General features: G+C 44.7%; 1 protein-coding gene across 4 annotated transcripts in view; it reads right to left on the bottom strand.

Moving 5' to 3' along the window:
- CFAP20DC (CFAP20 domain containing) overlaps positions 1-22,548 on the bottom strand; it is a 260,697-nt gene that overhangs the window by 37,263 nt on the left and 200,886 nt on the right. For all 4 annotated transcript variants that reach the window (XM_084794501.1, XM_084794503.1, XM_084794502.1 and 1 more), the window contains one exon: positions 17,507-17,568. In XM_084794501.1, coding sequence (XP_084650627.1) covers positions 17,507-17,568 — 62 coding nt within the window. The remainder of the gene's footprint in view (positions 1-17,506; positions 17,569-22,548) is intronic.

Genomic DNA, 22,548 nt, shown 5'->3' with positions numbered 1-22,548 from the left:
GGCAGACTGGAAAGGCAAAGGCAGGAGAAGGAGGGGATGCAGGATAATCCTCATCTGTGTAATCTGTTCAAAGACTGCTTGGGTTTGGTTTTTTATAGAAAACCCCGACACAAGCCTCAAACACACAAGACAGGGAAGTACTTGGACGGCTGGTGGGAGAAATCGGTGAATTGGTAAGCAATTTGCCCATGCTTATCAAGTTCCCCTTCGTCTGAGTGATTCTCCTGCTGGAAATCCCTGTGGCTTTTAGGGAGGTGCCTGAGTTGCTTTTTCTAGTGCCCTTGGCAATAACAAACACGTGGAAACCACCTAGATGTCCAGATGCTGTCAAACAAGGAAGTGATTTCCAGGAGCTCGTGAAAAATTAGCCCATCGGTCTGTAAAAATTCAGGGCCCGCTCACTGTGTTCATAGAGGAAGCAATGCAGAGGCCAGCCTCATCCCATTTGCGCAAACAAAACAGAGAAGCTGCCCTTTCTAGTATACGCATAGGAAGTTTCTAGATGTTAGGTGCTTAAGAAACTGTTACCCACCATTACACCTGGCAGTAGAAATGGGGGGCGCTGGGAGTGGAGCTATCAGACATCTTTTTCATCTCTACTTTTCTACTGTAGTTTTGCACTTCAGGCATCATTGTTGTTTTGGTGCTGGGGGTAGGACAAGAGCTTCCCTCTTGCTGGCCAAGGGCTCTACCACTCACGTCCACTGGCAGCCGTAGGCACTTTCTATCTTAACGTTAGACTCTCTCTCTTTAGGATCTTCCACCATGATGAGGTCTGCAGGAAGACGTCTATCTAAAAACATCTAACGTCAGTTGTTAAGGTGGCCGCTGCTTATTGGACACAGGGCTTCATAGATCCCCCCCTCTACTGATGGGGAGGGGACAGGAAAACAGGTTCCTTTCTCATTGTCACCTCCTACCAGCAAGCCAAGGTCCTGGCAGCCTTGCTCACTGGGTGGATGGACAACAGCTCGGGTCTTCAGTGTTGGCAACGCTCCTGGAAACGTTCACATTTGTATCTGCACGAATGACAGGTGTTTCAGCTAAAGATATGACTGAAAAGTGGGTGGTCATGTCAAGACCCATACATGAGACGGGAATAGAAAAACAATGCTGCTCGATGCGACACCTGATACTTCAGAGGACATGAGTTGGCAAAGAATGGTGGTTAGGTCAGGCACGTTAAGAGACATTTTCCTGTAGAGGGCCGGCCACCCCAACAGCTTCAGGGGGATACAGATTTCCTTTATTCCCCCAAAACGTGTTCAAATGATTATGTGATGTTTAATATTACATTTTAATTTGTCTTTCAATAGGCTCTCCTTCTCCCTCCCTCCACCTCCTCTTTCTCGCTCTCTCTCTTTCTTCTTCCTTCTCTTTTAATTTTTTTTTTTAGTTGCTGAAGGATAAAAGGAAACCAAAAAGTCACCCAGGTGGCGACTCACTTCCTTACCTTGCAATGGAGAATGATTCAGGGTGAAAATTCTCAAGGAAGTCAGTTTATCTCCTCAAAACAGAAAAGCCCAATCAAGCATTGTCTGATTAATTAGAGACACTTGGAAAAAAAATGCTATCAAGGCCCACAGCTGTAATCAATTTAATCAACACGCAAAGAGCCAATCTATGGTTTTCTTGATTAACAAAGCTGAATGTTAAACAGACAAGAGTGACATTGTAGTGCCATTAGCTAAATCTGCAAACTGAGAATTTTCCCTAAATATTCAAAGTCAAGTAAGGGTGAAGTGAAAACTCTCTCAGGCTGTCTCGTGCTATGAGCTCCGTGGGCCTGGGTTAAAACAAAAAGGTGGGAAGGAGAAGTGAGTACCGGCTGCTCCAGAGAGGGCGCTCACGCGAATCGACTCTCGCCACTCCGTACGACGCAGCACACTCTACCACACTGTGCAAGTGTGAGTGGTTGTCACTTGAAATTCCAGAAAGAGCCCCGCGGTGGAGCAGCTCTCTGTGGCATCTGTGAAAGCCTCTAAGGCAGGAGCATTGCTGGGTGCAACCTAACTCAGCCTTTGGCAAGCTAAGTGTGGAAAACTGTTGCCTTTTCAAGCCTGAACTAGAGAACCAATTGCCCTGAAATTTGAATACAAGATAAAAATTCACTTAAACCTTCCGGAGAGACTTAGAAAAATCTAGAGAGTGGGGGCGGGCTGTAGTTCAGCCTTGTGGGCTTTTGTTCGGGATGACACAGGTATCATTTTATCACTGTGTTGGGCTATCAGAAATGATATTTGCATAGTGATTTCCATTTTTCTTTTGAAAGTTTGGCTATACCTTTATTTTTAGTACTCAAATAAAACAAGGGTATGCTAGAAAAGAAAGGCTCTTTGAGGTGAATGACAATTTGCCTCCTGTCTCTCCTTCCCCCTACCGTGTTGACTGGCTGCACAGGAAAATAAAGAGCTGAGAAAGCTGACAGGATATTCTGCTGACAAGATTAATTTTTTTTCAGCAGTTGCAGACTGTGTTAATTGTAACATTTCAGTTAATGAAAAATATTGTGATAGGATGCCGATGTGGGTGACAAATGGACTTTTAAACAGATATGATGGCAAAATGCTATTTAAAAAAAACATTTGGGAAGAAATAATCTTGTGGCATGGGCATGGGCCATTCCTACGAGTCAATTAGGCTTCCCAGAGTGGGTAATAACTCTTCCCAGCGGCCAGGCTAGCGTAGTTGATGTAATTACTCAGTGTTACCACAGCAGCTTTCAGCGGGCTCTCACTCTGCAGAAAGCTTACACACACAACTGTGACACAGAAGGACAGACACTGCAGTATCAGAAAGAGCATCCGGACCGCATCAGAACAGACCCAGAGCTACACTCCTGGTGCTCACCAGGGAACTTTGCAGGGAAGGGTACACAAGTAATAAACCGCACAATTCAGGGAGTGACACCAACACCAGCTGGAGCTGCTGCCTGGGGCAGAAAAGAGGAGTCCCCTCTGTTCCTTCTAGTCATTATGTTCTTCTCCTCAAAGGCCACCAGATGGCGGCACTATAGCTCCAAATGCCAGCTTGAACCATGTATGGGGTCATCTGGTATGTACTCTTTAGCTACCCAGGGTCTTTTCTGAGCATTATGAAATTCATCCAAGCTTTTGAGTGTAATTAGCATTCTGTCTTGTCAATGCAGCACAGTTTATTTATCTCTTTTAGCATATAAAACCAGGTCTTTCCAGCACATGATGTTTCGGGTATATTTATGTGAGTTCTGCTGGTTGGGGTCTACAGATCAATTGACGGTGAGCAATGAGGAGAAGGCAGTTTACTGACAGTGTATGTGGTGTTGCTCAGTAATGAGTCACACACTGAAAACCTGGCGATAAAGGCTCGCAGAGCAACTTAACAAGGATGATGAGCTCCAGGGGTTTGACAGGGGAAGTTTGGAAGGCCTGTTGGACTTTCAGTGTTACTGGTGATGACTATATCTACAAAGGTAAATTAGCAATAAATTCCCCTGGGGGCTGCTGACTAAGGGCAGCTGGGTTTCAGGAGGCTTTGCTTTAGATAAGGAAAAAGACAAGCGCTGGTCCTGTAGCTCAGCTGCTTTCACTTAAACATAATCTTAATAGCAGTTCTAGGGAGGTTGAGTGGACCCTCAACCTCCACAGGTGACTTTGGATGCACACCTGTGTGCCCTTATACTGGCCACGTATGAAGGAGTGTTAACTGCTGGATAAAAGGCCATGATATGTTTAGCTCATAGGGAACAGTGTTCCAAAGCAACTATACCAATGTGTGTCCTCCCTTGGCAGTGCAGTCACACCCCTCATCAGTTTATACCCACAGACAGTCCAGTCACACCCCCAGCAGTTTATACCTCCGCTGGCAGTGTATGTACACCCATCACCACCGTGTTTATAGCCCCTCAGCAGTGTAGTCATAGCCCTTGGCTGGGCATTCAGTCCCCTCCTGCAGGTGTTCATACCTCCTTGGCAGGTTGTCTCTATCCACTGTGGCATTTACATGGTATACTCACACCTACCCAGCAGGGTACGCACACTCCTTGGCAGTGCATCTATATCTCCCATAGCATTTACACGGTGTAATTACACCTCCCTTAGCAGTGTACTCACACCCCTTGGCAGTGCACACAGCTTCCCATGCAAGGTACTGCTATTCCCCTCACCTGCCTTGGACATTTTACCTTGCTTTTGGTATGTCTCTATTTTTTCCCCCCTACTGACTCATATTTTGTTCATATACTGTGAACACTAGCCCTCGCATTGCTAATATCTCCTATTTTGTGGTGTGTCTTTTACCTGAATTACTGTCCTTTAGTAAGTTCTCAATTTTAATAGAATTTATTAGTGTGTTCCTTTAAGGCTTGTGAAACTGGGGACCTATTTAGGAACTCTCCTCCTACCAGGACGTTACGCACCTCCTCTGCAGTGCTGCCCTTGTCAAACACAGAACGCGGAGGACAAGCATCCATCAGTGAATCACACAACAGTGCAGAACTGCTATGAAGTTTATGTTGCTCGGTGCTTGAGAAGTAGCACAGTGGCTGACAGGCTGTGTATGAGGCAAGACAGGTGGCTATGAGCAGGGAAGGCGCTGTAGGGGAAAAGGCTGAGTGGCTGCACACAAACCCTTGTAAGGGAAACCTGTACAAAATATATTTGCACCAGCAGGCGTGGGCCAGGTCGCTCAGTCTCACAGTCTGTATCCCGCCAGTGAAAGGTTTTTAATAAGGAGACGTAGACTCAGATCTGTGTTTACGAAGTTCATTCTAACTGCTCCACAGGGAACAGGCTGTGGTAAAAAACACGCACGATGCATGGAGACTCCCTACTAGTCTATAGCAACAGTCCAAGGGAAAGAGATGGTAGGAGGGGTAGACTAATCACTAAGCAATTAGTGAGACAGGGCAACTCAAACCGTGACCGTGATTCGCTCTGCACCACGAGGCACAGGGTCCTGGCGAAGGGTGGCTGCAGTCCACGCAGTTTGGATTACATCTAAACTATCTTGTTCAGCCGGGAGGACGCCAGCTGGGCATCCCAACAGTGTGCCACCACGGCAGCTGATTACCGCCAGGAACGATAGGACTAGGATGAGTAAGAGACTGCAGGAGTGAACAACGTGACTCAGATGTCCTACAAAAGAATGGCATGTGAGGAGGCGATGGCTCCATGCACTGTTCTGAGGGGGACGCGCCAGCTTGGCACCAGAGTTTCCAGGCTGGACTTGTCTGATAACGGAAGGGAACACCTCATGGTGTGCCAAGCCAGTTTCCCCGGGGCAGACGAGCAGACCCTGGGATAAGTCACCTCCCTGCAGCCCTGTGATGCTTGCATCTCTCACATTGCAATTGTCCTTTCTCTCCTCAGTTTACCAGTGATACCCTATTATCACTGTTTAAAATTATGAAAAATTCCATATTACTAAAGAAGTTGATACCACTTATGAAGTTATTCATGAGAGGGGCTGTGTATTGTCTCACTGCACCCTGGAAGGAAGCCTGGAAATAGGAAGGAAGGTCCTACTTTGTGGCTAACTGGATTATGGCTTGGAGAGGTTAAATAATTCACAAGGATACAAACCTGCACTTACTGCCAGAGACTGCGCTTTAACCAGAGCGTTTCCCATCTCCAAAAACCTCGTGTTCCATGCGCCAATTCCAAATAATAACTGAAGCCATTTTGTTACTAATTTATTGGCTATAATGAGTGGGGTGGTTGGCAGCATGTCAAAGAAAGAGGAAGTGTAAGTGCCAATCAAATATGTGCCTGGAAGTCTGAAAGGGCTGGAAACATTTGGCAAACAGCATCAATAGCTACTGAAGACTGACAGTGCAGGGGTGCCAGACACAGCTAGCTGCTTCCACCAGGCACACTTCTGCATCTCCTCCTCGCTTCCTTCTTCCAGACACTCCTTTACTTATCCCAACTTGGGAGTGTTAATTTCAGAATAGGAAAAGCGCACAACCATGTTGAATCCTGGTAAGTCTGCGCACACACATACACACACACACACACACACACACACACACACACACACGCGCACACACACACACACATACACACACACACACACCATAATATCAAGTCTCATTGTCTAGTATTCAAGTGCTGGTTACTGGGATTAGGCACAGAGTTAGGTTGGTTTTACCCCCCTCCTAATATTTTATTGACTATTTGGGAATTTTATTGACTATTTGACTAATGCATCCTGATCGCATTCACTTCCCAGTCCCCTCAGGTCCACTTCCCCATTATTGTGACCTCTCCCCCCAAAAAAAAGATAAAAGAGAAGGAGAAGGAGGAGGAGGAATAAGAAGAAGAGGAGAATGAGGAGGAAGAGGAAAAAGAGGAGGAAGAAGAAGGGAGGAGGAGGAGGAAGAGGAGAAATACATCAAATTCAATTTGTTGCTCATGTACTCACTGGAGCATGGTCAAGTTCTCAGTGGCCAGGCCCTTAAAGAGATCTGAGTCCTCTCGTCCCCTCCCCCTGCTGGACGCCATCAACTGTGAAGAGCTACACTTCAGGATGCCTATCACAGTTTTAAGAGTTCTCTTCAATGGCTTCCTGCCTAGACAGTTACTTTCTGGGGGTGGGGGTGGGGGGAGATTTAGACAGCAAATATTAGCTCCTTTCAAGTTTCAAACATGCGATTGCATAGATCCACCATTGGCAAACCAAGAGAAGGCAGTATGAAACAAGCCACGCCTTACTTATGTTAGGTACAAATGCTAAGATGTTAAGAGAAACACCGTTTAAAGGCACCACAGGCATTTTATCCTGATGCAAGTCCATCCTTGTCACATTAGTTACATGTGTGGTATTCACGTCTCATATTTATTTATATAAAATAAAAATTTGTTAAAAGTTTTTTTTTCCCCTGATGAATATCTACAATGATACAAAATAAAAGTAATTTATTTTCTCGCTCTGGCGGAGTGAGCGCTCAGACTGAGCCCCTTTCACCCACCATCCACGGGAAGACAGTAGGCTTACTCAAATATACTCCATAGTCTCAAGACAAAGCTAACAATGACAGTGAGAGCCCACGAGGACAGCTAACCCTCATGCTACTTAACATGGCTGTCAGAAGACGGGTTTACACGGACTCTGTGGCCTGCTTTTCCATCACCACGCCCTGTCAGGGCTGCCTTGCCTGGCCTTGCAGTCAGCCCTGATGAGACCCGATGTGCTGGGGTGGGTTTGGGGGGAGGATCCCTCTTTTCTGAGGAGTAGGGGAGATAGGGGAGAGAGGGAGGGAGGGTGGGACTGGGAGGAGAGGAGGGAGGAATGTAAAGAGAAGGATAATAATAAAGCGAAGACAGGGTTTTGTGACTGAAACGCCTGAAGAGAAGGAGAAGTAGGCACTGCGCTGGAAGGAAGCCAGGATGGGAAGGGCCAGGGATGCTTGCCATGAGGGTGCTGCTGTGGCATCTGAGAGGGTGCTTTCTCCTAGTTCAGAAGCTACAAATTTTAAGGGAATAGCCCGAAGTGTTTTTTAAGGTCAAACTAGAAATATGTTGATGATTTAAAAATGCAAGCCAAGTGCTTTATTCCATTACACCAGCAGTGCTACTATAGTTTAAGAATATCATTAAATCAGCACAAACCCACGCGTACCGTTTTCTGTACATTTTTCACCATGCTGCCTTCTGACTATGAGTAAGCAGCTAATCTGCTCTTCCCCTCACAATCCCTCAAAGTGACAGATCCAACCCTTGCCTAGCGCGGGAGGTCTTCATTTACTGTGTGCCTCGCCAACAGCACTTTTTGGCTAGCTAGCACTTGAATCTGGAAGTTCCCTAGCGGTACGCAGAGGCTGTCACATGGGCGGTGGCCTCCCTTGTTCCCCACTTCTTCCATTAATCCAGGAGGCTTTTTCCAGACCCCTACTATGGAGTAATCATATTTGCAGAATGAGGGCAGTTTTTTTGGTTTGGGTAAGAGTTTTGTTAAAGAGTTTGAGAGGGCAAATTGTGAAAAACAAGGGAAGTGCACTCTTTACCGAGTCAAAACACTGACCATACCGTGTTGGAAATTTCTTGTAATTCTCGCGGCCAATGAGTAGACTCCTACCCTTTAGCTTTAACCCCTGTGAAAAGAAGAGGATCATCTGTAGTTGAGGGATGAATCCTGCCCACAGGAGGAAGCGCTGTTTGCATAACGTGTATCTGTCACACATATGACCTGAAAACACAGGCTATGTAAGATTCTGGCCTGTAATTACGTTCAGTAAGTGGTAATAGGGCCACATACAACTCACCATTTGGTTGCACTTGTTACTGAGCCATGTATGCACGTGAGCATCCAGCAGTCACTATTAACCCGGCAATCAGGAACAAAGAAGTTGTTCATAGCAAAATATGAGAAATACTTTCTGATAAGTCTGCTTGAGAATACACATGACTCTTTCCCCCATGAATATCCATACCCAATACCCAATATAATTTTCTTTAAAAAATTATTTATTATAATTTAGCCACATCACATCCCGGTTGTTATCCCCTTGCTCTTATCTTCCTGTTCCCACCCTCTCTGCCTCTTCAACTCTCTTCCCCTCCCCTAGACCTCTGACAGGGGGTCCCTGTCAGGTCTCATCAGCATAGCCTGCATCCCCTTCCTCTGTGTGCCAGCAAGGCCGCCCGGCCATGTTCTTGTCCTGAGCACCAAACTGCATCTGATTCGCCTTAATGGATAGCAAGGGGTGGGAAGCCTTTTAAAAATCGATGGGCAGGAAAGAGTCAAGAGAAGAATAATGTTTGTGTTAGTTCAATCAAATCAGCTAAGGGTTGTTCGCCTTTTCACCTTGGAGTCATTTGAAACAGGCTGAGCATTTGACTCACAGAGGGTTTATTATACTGAGTGGGTTTTTTATGTGTAATGAACATCATAATATGAAGCTATAAATGCCAATAAACATAATCTACTGCAAAAATGAGAAATTATGTGTTTTAACTTCAATCAATTTAAAAACATAATTTTTTCATTAACAAGAGAAACGAAAAGAAACCCAGGGAAGAAACAGGCAACATCTAGCAGGAAGTGGGGTCTTTGCATGGCACCAGCTTTGTAAGGTGCCATTTTCCTGTGCCAGGCTTGTTACATGCTCTTCCCCCCTCAGTGCCCTGCCCCCGCCTTGCTCATCTGCACACTATCTGCATGACACACAGAGGGGTGCGCTCAGGCTCATGGAGGGCACTTTCACCAAGCAGCACTGAAGCTAGGGGCTGAGGTGCACCCTGTGCCCATGCTGTTGGGGTTTCTTATTTAGACAACAAGGAAGCTCTTCTGCATTATGTCACAAAATGTACCGTGAGGTGGTGGATCTAGAGGCATGACACTCGGGACACTTGTGGACTGTGGACATGGCAATCATTATGGTTTCCCATTTCTCAGGGTATATGTCCTTCTCTGATATCTTGGCCTGCCCTGCCGCCTCACCTCTAGCAGAGCAGACATGTTTTAAACTAGAACTGCCACTTAAGCTGGCTGAAAGTTTTTATTATTCTAAAGAACAGGATGTTTTGCTTAAAAACTGAAGCTATACAATTGTTAGAATGGTAAACAATTGCGTTGGTAATTATTATCTTTCCACTGGACTGTGGGCCTCCTGGGCTGTGAGTTCACTATTGAGATGGAGCGCAGTGATTAGGGAGTCCTGAGGGATCACACTCTGCTGGCTAGAGATGCCCAGATTCTTTAGGGATTTTTCATTTCAGACACAGAGGCTTTGGACAGCCTGGGGGTACAGGTGCACTCTGTCATTCTAAAGCCCCCATGAATAAGGGTTCCAAAAGTTTGCAACTTTGGAGAACAAGTCAATAACAAAAACATTGGTTATGCTTACCAGTCTCAGTATACACAGTGGAAAAACTAGACTTGGGCTGAGTGATGTGTGGAACGCCAGCAGCCCAGAGAGACACAGTCCCAGTGGAGGGCAGTGAAGAGTAGGGTTGTCCTGGGCTCAGAGTGGCAGCTCCATCCAGGCATGGTCAGGGAAGAAAGCAAAGATGAAGACATTTTGGGTAGGTAGGCAGGCATGGGTTGTAAGTCCTTTGCCGCAATGGCTACATAGGGCCTGGGATCTGAGCAAACTTGCTGAGGGAAAAGAATCAGGAAGACCAAGATTGAGAGTGGAGTGGGCAGGTCAGCATGAGCCAAAGGCTGAGGAGGAGGAGGAGGAGGAAGAGGAGGAAGAAGAAAGAGGTGGGGGAGGAGGAGTGCGGAGGAGGAGGAGGAAGAGGAGGAGGAAGAGGGGGAAGCCAAGGAAGGGGAGGAGTTAGAGGAGGAGGAGGGGGAAGGAAGAGGAGGAAGAGGAGGCAGTGGTTGTGAAAGGGTAGGCGAGCACTAGCTGCCTGCCCTGATCAACCACATGGTTCTGCTGGTGAACTGCTGAAGCCCCTACAGGCCAGGACGAGGGACGGTTCTCTGAGGTGAGCAGGTCATTGTCCTGGGTTAAGAGTGGCTGGAGGGAAAAAGCTGGAGGATTCTCTGGGGCTTTGGCTTGTTCTGGGAATCCTGTCCTTGCAATTCTCTGTGGCAGCGCAGAGGCTGGGAGAGCTGTTCTGACTCCTGGCTTCTGCTGGGGGTTGGAGAGGAGAGGGCCCAGATGACTTAAGCCTGCTCTCACGGAAGAACAGTGGTCTCAAGACTCTCTTCAAAAAACAGTGGGGCGGGCGGGAGAGGCTTGATTTAAATGTGCCATCTCCACCGGCTCAGGCTTTTTACCCCTTTCTCCTTTATTCAAAGAATACGTGCACCTACATCTATATACATATATACATCTGTGCACCTCTTAAAAAATTCCCTATTTGCTTATTTTGGCCAGTGACTGCTAACCTACCTTCTTAAGCAGTGGGACCCAAGCACATGGCCAGCTAGCAAGTGGACTGACTCTGTAAAATGGATATGAACAGCCAGTTGAGACAAACCCTTTCCAGTAAGCACACGAGAGAACAGACTAACCCCATTTTAGTAAACGGTCTCAGTTTAAAAGCTTAAAATAACCACTATCAGAGACTTTACATTATGGGTATTTTTTTCAGGTGTAGTTTAAAAACAAATCTGTGGGAAAAAGTAGGAATAGGGCCAGGTACCTTAGGGCCCCAAGGGAGCAAGAAATTTGGATGTGCATGGGTCAAGGCTCAAGGCTCAATACATAGGGATGTAGCTTGTGAGGACAGACTGGAAAGCCATCTTTGAAAGGTGAGTTTCAATGTTTTGAACACACATTTCTTATATGTTTATTGGTTGTGGGATTGTTTGAAGAGGCAGGAGTTCAGTGGAAAAAAGCAAGGACTTGCAGTTTTGTTTTGGTTTTTTTTGGTTTTTCAAGATAGGGCTTCTTTATGTTATCTTGGTCATCCTAGACTTGTAGACCAGGCTAGCTTTGAACTCACAGTGATCCACTGGCCTCTGCCTCCCGAGTGCTGGGATTAAAGGTGTGCGCCACCATGCCCAGCAGGACTTGCACTTTTTGCTCATGCACTTTGCACATGAGCATTCTGGAGGGGGAGGGTGGGTGCATGTAGACAATGAACAAATAATAAAATGTCAGTTACTGAAGAGCCCTATGGTCAAAGTAAGAACGATACTGTATTAAAGTGAAACGGTGAGGATTTTAGGGTGAATGTGTAAAGAGATGGTAGAGCCCAGGCAAAGCTCCTGAGGTTAGAGCCCCCGGTATGTGAGGCAAAAAGAGGACCACAGTGTAGTGCGAAGTGAGCAAAACACTTGGGAGTGCAAAGCTGAGAGGTGGGATTAGAAATGAGACTTGAACTCTCTCCAGACAAAAGCCTCCCATAAAAGTACAATTCTACCTGACTGTAAACACGGCAAACTTACCTTCCTATCATGAGAAAAAGGAAGGGGAGTTCTCACACAATCACAGAAACAAAGATGCAAACTTTAACTGGTTAATATTCAGGACAAGCAGTTTCATTTCCCAGCATGTCCCAAGTAACACTTCTCTCTCCTCTTGCCCTCAACTCAGAGGCTGATGGAGCTCCTATCCTCACCCAGATAACAACACAGGCAAGAAGAAGAAACAGAGAAAAGAGACAAGAAGTGTGTTGGTCAGCTTTCCATCGCTGTAACAAACACTTAAGATGAGCAACTTAAAAACAGGAAAGATTTATTTGGCTCACAGAGACAGAGGTTTCAGTTCTTGCCTACTGACTTTGTTGATCTGGACCAGTATGCTACAGTGGGGGACACGTGGCCGTGTGCTCACTCCATGACAAACAGGAGGTGCATGTATAGACACACACAAACACACATATACACACATATACACATAGATACATACACATACACAGAGAAGAGAGAGAAAGAGAGAGAGAGAGAGAGAGAGAGAGAGAGAGAGAGAGAGAGAGAGAGTGATGGGGGTGAGGAAGAGGAGGAGGAGGAGGGGAAGGGGAGGGGGAGGAAGCTTGTGGTTCAGCATCATCCTCAAGGGCACACCTCTAATGGTATGCATTTTCCAACTAGGGCCCCACCTCCCAAGCTTCAACTGCCCCCAGTTTCACCACAGGCTTAGGCGCAGACCTTTAACACATGAGCCGCGGTGCTCTAAGTACTGAAGATTGAGGCCTCAAGCAAGCAAGTGTGAATCTGTGCTGATGGAGTTACAAGATCAAGAGGCGCTGATATCTTTTCCCATAGAGAGACCGCCAGAGAAATGATAGGAGCAGTCTGTGACTTTATATATGCAGACCAAGAAGGCATAGCACAAAATCCAGGCAGCAGGAAGACCACGAACAACATAAGAGAAGAGAGATGCTTGCTTAGGATGGAGAGTCTCTGTCCTACTTTAAGATGACCCAAATGTGACAAGGTGAAGAGGAGCCTGAAGGGCAAGCTCCATGGGCTTATTTTCACATCATCTTTCTTGTGCCAGAAGAAAAGAGGGTTGAGCACTAGAAAGGAGGTCCATTCGGCAGAATCCTGACAAGTGGAGAATGGGAAATGAAGGAGGCCTACCCAGTAGCTTACGCAGGATGACAGGCCGGCCTGCTTCCACCAGGTCGGCTGAGCCAGCAGGAACTGAGGTCATCGGGTATTAATCATTCGTCAGAGTCTTCAGGGCTTTATCAGATGATTGCAGTTATAAGTATGTTCATATCACACAAAAACATGGCAGAGCCACAAAGGATTTAGACCCTAACATAATCTTCAATGGCATTTAAAAGAACCAAAAAAAGCCCAAAGCACAAAACCCCCAAACCTAAGATGGTAACAAACAACAAAGCAAACACTGTGTAAAACCATACCTTCCACTGCTGCTTGGAGATTCTACAGCCGTTTTTTTTGATATTGTTTATCTCCATAAATATTTAAAACCTTAGGAAGCATTTGAATCTAGTCCTTCCCCTCCCAAAGTTTACAATAGGTCATAAAATAGCAGGTAGCATTGCTATTTGACAGAAAAACTGACAATCAACTCATCCTTGCAAAAACACAAGCAGAACACAATCACAGCTATTTCATAAAATTCATTCCTGAGCAAAAATACCTTCCACAGTTCTGAAGAGTCTACATAAACATATAAATGGCTGTGCCTAAGGGACGGCTCTAAGCCTGCAAACCCAGAGATGGCATTTTCAAATAAATGACCGGAGGCTGCAACCAGCATCCATTTTTGCCCTGTCTGGCAGCATGCAAGTTTACATGCTAGGAAACATTTCTCAACATGAATGAACTGTGAAATTGTTTCCTCCTGCCCCACACTACTCTAAATTGTATTAGATTATGTCAGCCATTTCTACACCTTGTAAAAGCTGTGAGTGCCCCACGAGGTAGCCCCAGCGGATTGGGAGGAAAAGGCCCCAGCGTGTGAGCTGCTGCCTAAACATCAGTTGGCGCATTAGGGAAAAATAATGGGGACTACCACCCCCTGCCTCAGGATGCACGGGAAAATGGCTCTGCTGCAAATCGAGACACGCCAGGGTGTGTGATGAGGTGAACCATATACATTTCACTTCCTAGACTGTAATCTTCTCAGGAAAATGATTACCGTTGCGTCCCACCTCGATCCAATGTCAAGCACTGCCCTGAGAGTACAAGTGAATGATTTCACCGGGAAGAAAACACGCTATGAATATAGTCAGTGTCTTAGCTATTTCCAACCCGGAGCCAACTTTCCATCACCTGCATTTGCTTGCTTTGTGAGTTGTATATTATCTCTAATATTAATCCTGCACACACAGAATGAAGAGAGCAATTATGTTTCAGAAATGAAAATCTTTCCAGAATAAAATGTAAATGAAAGACCGGAGGACACTGACTGTTCTGTTACGCTAATGAAGTTAATTGAAAGTTGACTTCAAATCATACGTATATGCACATGAGTATATGAAACGTGAAAGTCTTAGGTTCTTAGATGCACTTCACTGAAGGTAATGTGGTCACTTGTCACAGGGCCACATCCTGCGGTCCTATTACTGTGCAAACCTGCATATGCTTCCTGTCTGTGCTGTGATTATAGTCACATTAACGCCTGCCTCGTAGCCAGCGCTCAGACCCTCTCTATGCAGAACTTCCCAGCTAGGGGCCAGGTTAGGGGCTCATATATCTGAGAGGGTGCCTCAGAGATTTAGCTTCTTTCATATTTTTTCATATTAATTGTCTCTCTCCTTTAACTAGAAGCCCCATGTTTTGAGATGTGAAATATAGGGTATTATTTATAAGAAACACAATAAATCACATGAATTGATCACATGGATCGATTTATCCCCCTTTATATGACGATACATACTGATCTTCTACATTTATGGCCCAGTAATGCCTTTCTGTCACCTCCCCAGGCTGTGGCATTATGAATCAGGAGCCAATGCACAAAGCTGTAGGTTTTTTGAACTTACATACTATTTTTAAAAATGAAACTATGGATAACCAGATAGCAAATGGGGTTGAGAACACCTTTTTCTCTTCATAGTTTGTCCTTTTAAATTTCACTATGAAGAAATATAAACTAGTTTCCCCTAAGTGAATTAACACTTGGTTGCATAAAAGTGTTGTCTGTGCTGTTGGTGAATTTTCTTGTATCCTATCTATTAGAATCAACCTGGAAAAGGGATTATTAGAGTTGCGCACTATCCCATCAAAATGTCAATCACTCATCCAGTGTTTAAGGCTCTTTTCTATTCAGCTCGATGAAATAAAAGCAAACCATGGGACCCTTCCCTTCATAGTAGTCATGAGTCTCGTGGAAGCCACAGAATCCTAAGGTTGGACCTGACCTCAGATGGCATTAACGCCAATGTTTTTTTTTTTTTTTTTAACACATGAAGGTGTTTGTAATACTATGTTGAAAACTGGGAAGGGCAACAGCCTTGTCTGAGATCGTGTACCAGGCTAGTGACTGAATGGTGATAAGATTTAGCCCCTTTCTTCTTCTTTTGAAGTCAAGGCTCTACTTTCTAGCACATTTAACTCTCTCTCACTTGTTCAGACTACAACTTCTCAAGCTGTTAGAATTAGGATTAAAGTTGGATCTGCCCCCTCCATCCATCCATCCATCCATATCTGTTTCTCTAGCTATGTGAAAATGCCTTTTTATATACACTGAAATTCTAATTTCAATTTTAGACTCATGATTTGTGACGGTGACAATTTTCCATGGGCCAGGACCACAGGGATGAGTGCTAACATCTGCGCATGTCATAAGTATTCCCAGCTCTAACAAAACTCCTGTAAGCTGTGTAGATATAGCCTCCCAGGAGCCTTGTTAGGACTCTTCCATGGCTCCACTCACTGTTCATTGCAGATTGGACCAGAGATGGATACTTGGTTCAATCTAAGCCAATCACATTGAAGCAGAAACTAGAAAGTAGAACTGACATTGAGACAGAGTCCGTCAGCCTCCATATGTAGACAAAACTGTGATATACAAACTTCAAGCGCTATCAGACAGCCACACTTGGGATGAGAAGCAGAGAGAGTTAGAGTTCAGAGAGAGGCATGGAGCAGAAGTGAGGATGGAAGCAGAGATGGAGAGACGGGGCCTTGCCTGGCTGCTCTGTGGGATCTTTAGTTCTGGCCCATCCTGAGACCCACCTGTCCTTCCGTCCTACCATGCAGCATGGTATTCTACGAGGCTGGCACGCTACCTACTGCTCTAACGAGGCTCCTGCAGCATGGCATTCTAACTACAGGAATCCTTCCTGCGTCTGGCTCTCCCTTCCCAGCTCTCTCGATGCTAGCAAGGTTGCCTTTGCTCCAGGCCACTTCAGTCTGACCTCAAATATGATGTAACAGAATGAACTCTGGAGCGGAAGCGATGCTCTTTTTGGTGTCAGCCTTCTCCACAGGGCAACTCACAGACTTGGTGAGAGATGCATTCCTGTAACTAAGACTATTAGTGAAGCTCGAGGTTCCCTGGCTTCCAGTAACAACCCAACGCACGACAAACAGGAATTAAGTAATGATTTATCTGAATAAACTAGCTTCCATAAATCTGTATGAGAAGGTGGTAGTGTTATACTGTATGCATTTGGTTTTGTCTGGTCTTTTGAGGCATGATTGTACTCTGTAGACCAGGCTAGTATAGAACTCACTATGTAGTCTAGGCTGCCCTCAGGCCTGCAGCAACTCTCTTGTCTTAGCCTCTTGAGGACTGATGATCCTATGTGTTTTTAGAGCCCATTCACACTTATTTATTCCTGATTAGCCTAAAATTATGATTCAGAAGCCAATAATGTTTTTGAGATATCAAAATACTTGGCAGTCACAAAATTATGAATTTATGAAAAAAGTGAATTGTCATTTGAACTTACATAAGGTATCGAGATAAATTTAAAGGTATATGGAACACTCATATTCCAGATGTACCAGACATCAAATGCCTATTAAAATGGCATATTTATGAAAACCGTGAGTAAGTTACTGTTCAAAAGAGCTTTCCCTGTGCTGAATTGGCCCATTTGAACTTCCTCAAAATATCATGAAGTAATTACTGTGCCTGAGTGACCTTGCATTATATGACTTGCTCAAAGCCCCGCAGCCAGGTATTTGAATACAGGTGGGCTGTTACCACCACATCACAGTTTGGATGAGGAAAGGGTATGAAGTAAGACTTCAGATGAAATGAACTCTGGCTGGACATTGGCATAGGCGGGTGGATCTCTGTGAGTTCAAGGCCAGCCTGATCTACAGAGCAAGTTTCAGGACAGCCGTTACATGTTGAGAGTTTGTCTCAAAACTGAACCAAACCAAGCAATGCCCCAAACAAACAAAACACAACCACTACCACCAGCACCACCAGCATCAGCACCACCCTCACCACCACTGATACCATGAGCCCCACCAGCACCGCCACTGACACCACCAGCACCAGCCCTACCCCAACATCAACACTACCACCATCACCACCACCACCACCACCACCAACAACAACAACAACAAAATAAGAACCCTAGGAGATGCTTTGCGTGTTTGGCAAATAAGTTTTATATAACCAAAAATAATATACAACCTTTAAAGTAAAAGGGTTTGAGTCAAAACCATGTAGGTTCCTGATGATTCTTACCGAGGGTTAGATGGAGAAGGCGGATTCATTTCTTTCTGATAGTGACGGCCCTGGTTCACTGGCTGAAAGAAAGAAAACATCTGTGAGGTAGGAAGCAATAAACGCAACGTGCTTTAAGCTCACCTTCACGTCAATTCTCAGTTTTTATAGTTTGATATCAACACTTGTCAGTTTTCACGTCTTATTCTACATACAGGAAAGGACTGGCTTCACTTCCCAGCATAGGCAAAGGCTCTGAGAGGCCCAGCATATCACAGGGCGATATAAATGATGAAACACAGGCCATTTCAATACTTGCTGATAAGGCTCAATAGCATCTACAATGCAGATAAGGGCCACACATTAGAGTTCTCCTTGTGAAGTTTTTATGCTGTTGCTATCTCCAGAGACAGGAACAAATAAACAGCAACAACAAACAAAACAAAACAAAAACACCCAAACACCACCACCACCACCACAACAACAAACTCAAGATCTCTTGTTGAAAGCAGGAGCAATAACTAGCAAAAACTAGCTGTTTGCAAGGATTTCTTCTATTGCTATTAACTTGGATCACTCATGCAAATCTTAGGTTCCCCCCCCCCAAATGTATAAGACAACTGTAAGCATTGATCAAACTGAGCTGAGAAAGGTGCTAAGAAAAAAATGTGAACTCTTAATTCCCGCCCTCACAATAAACCTTTCATTGTTATTTGAAACACAACTAAAAACAAACAAATAAGCCAAAACAACCCCCCCCCCAAAAAAACCCCAGAAAAACAAACTACTGCTAACAATGAAATATGATCTTTCCTCTTTGGCCTATAAAAGGAGAGAGTTAGTTACAGCTAATACCAACTCCATTTTGAACAGCATCCTAAATATTTTCCTTATTTGGTTAACAATGACAAAATTCTAACAAGAAAACCACTTTATTTCGGTATTCTTATTTTATTACAGGTTGGAGTTTGGATGTATGTGTGCATTTCATTGGAATGTTTCTTCTACTGGCAGAGAAGTTGTTAAGGCTTCCGTATCCATGGTAAGTGTGGCCCTCAGTGTGGACCCCAGCCAAGGCTAACAGTGCAGCTGCGACAGCTGTACATGAAAAGCCTAGCTTCCTCCTTCCCCACACAGTCCTTATTTTAAGGGGTTCTAAATTAGTAATAGCACAGCTGGTGAGAACTTGTAAGAGTAAACACTCTTTTGCAAGTATTCCTCCAATAGCCAGGCGTGGTGGCGCACGCCTTTAATCCCAGCACTCCAGGAAGCAGAGGCAGGCCGACTGCTGTGAGTTCGAGGCCAGCCTGGTCTATAAAGCGAGTCCAGGACAGCCAAGTATCAAACGTCCGTGGGATCATCACATGCGGTAGCCTTGCTACCTGTGCTGCACTCAGCTACTTTGGTAGCTAACGGGCATCAGCGCATCACCATTTCAGGACTACGCAACAACAGCTGTGAGAAGAGCGGACAGGAAGCATGTCAAAGGCACAACTCTGCTCACCAGAGAAATCAAGCTGTTAGGAATTTGCAAGTGAAATTTAGTTGACAATTTGTGCTCTAATATTTCATAGTGAAAGACATTAGCAGGCGAAAGGCCTAACGGGTTGCTTCTCTGGATCAACTCCCACTGGTATTGGAAATCATTCCCAATAATGCATTCATTGGAATTCACTCAGTACTTCAGCAGCACCAAGGCCTCCAGTGAATGGACTTCTGCCTATTTACTTCCAAAACTTTCTGAGCATCACTGCCCTGATATTCAAGCAAAGTCCATCCCCAAATCTTACAGCCATTAATTCCGTGTACACTCATCCCAGCTCCTTACTCCAGATGCTGTCTTTTTTCCATTGGAAGGCGCCTACTGTGTTTGTGATGCAGCCCCTAACTCCAGATGCTGCCTTTCCTCCACTGGAAAGCGACTACTGTGTTTGCGAGGCAGCTCTTTGAACTCTGTAGATCCATTCCTCTCCATCTTTGGTCATGTTTAGATAAGGCTGAAGAAGAGCACAGCCATTAATGACTCTCAAGTGTTTGAAAACAGTCAACAGAAGCTTAGAGGAGTGGAAACTGTTTATGTGAGACGTAGGAATGCCAGTGGCTGCCTGTCCACAGTCGAGTGTTGCCAAGTGGGTGTTAGGGGGTTTAAAAATGCTACTCCACACTTGTATCTTGCATTTGAGAAACAGAAGCAGTGGCACATTCCTGTACTCATTCTTTTTTTTTTCTTTTTTTTTTTTTATTAATTTATTCTTGTTACATCTCAATGGTTATCCCCTCCCTTGTATCCTCCCGTTCTTCCCTCCCTCCCATTTTCCCCTTACTCCCCTCCCCTATGACTGTTCCTGAGGGGGATTACCTCCCCCTCTATATGTTCATAGGGTATCAAGTCTCCTCTTGGTAACCTGCTGACCTTCCTCTGAGTGCCATCAGGTCTCCCCCTCCAGGGGACATGGTCAAAGGTGAGGCACCAGAGTATGTGAGAAAGTAATATCCCACTCTCCACTCTACTGTGGAGAGTGTTCTGTCCATTGGCTAGATCTGTGGATAAATGGATTGAGCTAGAAATGATCATAATGAGTGAGTTAACCCAGAAGCAGAAAGACTCAAATGGTATATACTCACTTATATCTGCATATTAGCCCAAGGGGCATGTCCCACGAAAGCCTTCACTTACCAGGAAACTGAGACAGAGGAGAGGACATTCTAGTGGGATTCTAGATGAGAGAATCATGGGAGAAAGGCAAAGTAGAAGGACCCAGAGTGTCCTAGAAGCCTACAAGTAGAACATTATGATAGGCAGATTTGGGCATAGGGGTCCCGCTCAAACTAAGGCACCAGCCAAGGACAATACAGGCGGTAAACCTTAAAACCCTGTACTCATTCTTTACCTCTCACGTAGCTCATAAAACCTAGGAAGGTCTTTGTGATCTGCCCCTGAACCAGGCCACAGCATCCTTACGTGACTGGCTCCCTCCCTGGCCCCGGGAAGAAAGGAAGACCCTTATCTCTGAAGATACAGGAACACGAGAAAGAAGCTGATCAAAAGGCCTTGCTAAGCTCTCCCACTGTATTTCCAGGAGATCATTATCACCTTTATTAAATCATATTTCTCCATAACTTTCCACGTTGTCAAATCTAGCATGACAATATGCATTTAACCATTTCTCCTTGAAGATACATGTTTAACCATTTCTCTGGCTTTTCTTTTACTAATCTGTCTTGTTGTGGAGCCTCAGGCATGGATCTACAGTGGGTAGTGAAGGAGACATTTTCCTTCCCTACTGTGCTCCTCTACATACATTATCAGTATGTGTATTTTTAGGTAGGTAACATCCTATGGTGGCACCTGTGATAGAAAATAAAACCAAGGTATGACTTTAGAATTTAGCCTTATCTATAGACTACCATAAGTAGACGCAAAAGACCATTGCTGACGCCTGCAAGTAACTACAGCATTACCCACAGTGGCAGCAGCTTACCAGTGTCTGCAAACAGCCATGAGAGCAACGGCACTGACTTATATCTACTGTGCATTTGCTTCGTGCTAATTCTTGAGAGAGATGATCTCATGTAAGCCCCACAGCAAGCCCGTGATCTATAAGTAATTAACTCCATTTATTAGAAGAGGACATTCAGCGACTAGAGTGAACCCACGATCGTGCCTGGCAGGAAGCAGTGCCGCCAGAGGCTGTGCCTATTCAGCGAGCGTCAACAGCCTCCTATCTCGACATGAGTTTGTTTGTACCATTTAATGCTGCTTGGGAATTCTTGCAAGCTGTGGACTGCATGTTCTTGAGAAGCAGCGTGGCAGGGTCTATTCAGTATATGGTATGAAAAACAACAACAACAACAACAACAACAACAACAACAAAGCAGTCCCAAGACACATTTGTCTGAAGGATATGAGACTGCCCAGTTTTTATCAATTACATTCACATGATTTGACTCTCATAACAAATCACTATATAGTCAAAATTAAAGACAGTAAGTTTTTTATCACAATGATAAATTTCGTCATTAAGACATAATAGACACCGAGGACATTTATATTGTGAGGGGACTTCCATAGTCACTAGCCACAGAACAACTCACACATTTCCATATTTTCTCCTGGCAGCAAAGAAATTATTGTGACTCTATTATCAGTTTTTTTTTTTGGTATTGTTTCTATAGTTTCATCTGATTTTATCTACAGCTTAGCACAACCAGCCCCCGCTCCCCTTCTACGTTTACCAGGATGAAAACAAAGCCAGCATACCCTGCAAAAAGCTGACGGATTAATGGATCTATAGGTGAGAAGAAATTAAGACCTATTAGATTAAAAAAAAAAACCCCTACAATGCTAGTTTTGTATGCACAGCATCCTGGTGTCATGGAAAACACAGACAAACTCCTGGCAGATACATGAAACAGAACCCGGCAATGGAGGAATTTGTCCTTTTGGTGGTGCTGTTGCTATGCCTTAGTGCCAGGAAAGCTGTGCTCATAAAATTAGCCACCACCCAGAAGCTTTGATTTCCTATGATCAATTTGCTGGAAATGTTGAGGTAAGGGAGAGCAGGGAAGGCTAAATAAAAGAACAAGAGATAAGATAATCCTGCTATGTTGAGAGGTACAGATAATATTTTTATGTTGTTATGTAAAATCTATTGAAAATGGCAATAATATCGCAAGGTTAATCAAGGCCATAAATAACTTGTCTGAGAACCTCGCCATATGCTTAGGATTTTATTAAGTGAATTTTGCCTCATTTTCTCCAAATATTATGCTCTGCAATATGCCACATTGATGGATGCATAAAATGAGCATTTAAATCCCCCTTGCTCCCCTTTTCCAACCTAGAAAGGCTTATATATTTGATATTAGGTTATGGTATGAGGATTTTTAATTTGAAGAAAATGATAGCTTTGAGGCATCTACTAAGAGAACAGCATGCACATTAGGTGTGCTTTTCTTGACTCTAGGCTCATAGAGGGACAGAGATAATGAAGTAGTTTTAAAAAAGGAAACTACCAAAGATTGTCAGCAAAGTTCTGTGGGGGACAGTGTGGGCACCAGTG

Source organism: Acomys minous (assembly GCF_964271855.1).
Source record: "Acomys minous genome assembly, chromosome: 9".
NCBI lineage: Eukaryota > Metazoa > Chordata > Mammalia > Rodentia > Muridae > Acomys > Acomys minous.
This window is presented reverse-complemented; position numbering and strand designations above follow the sequence as displayed.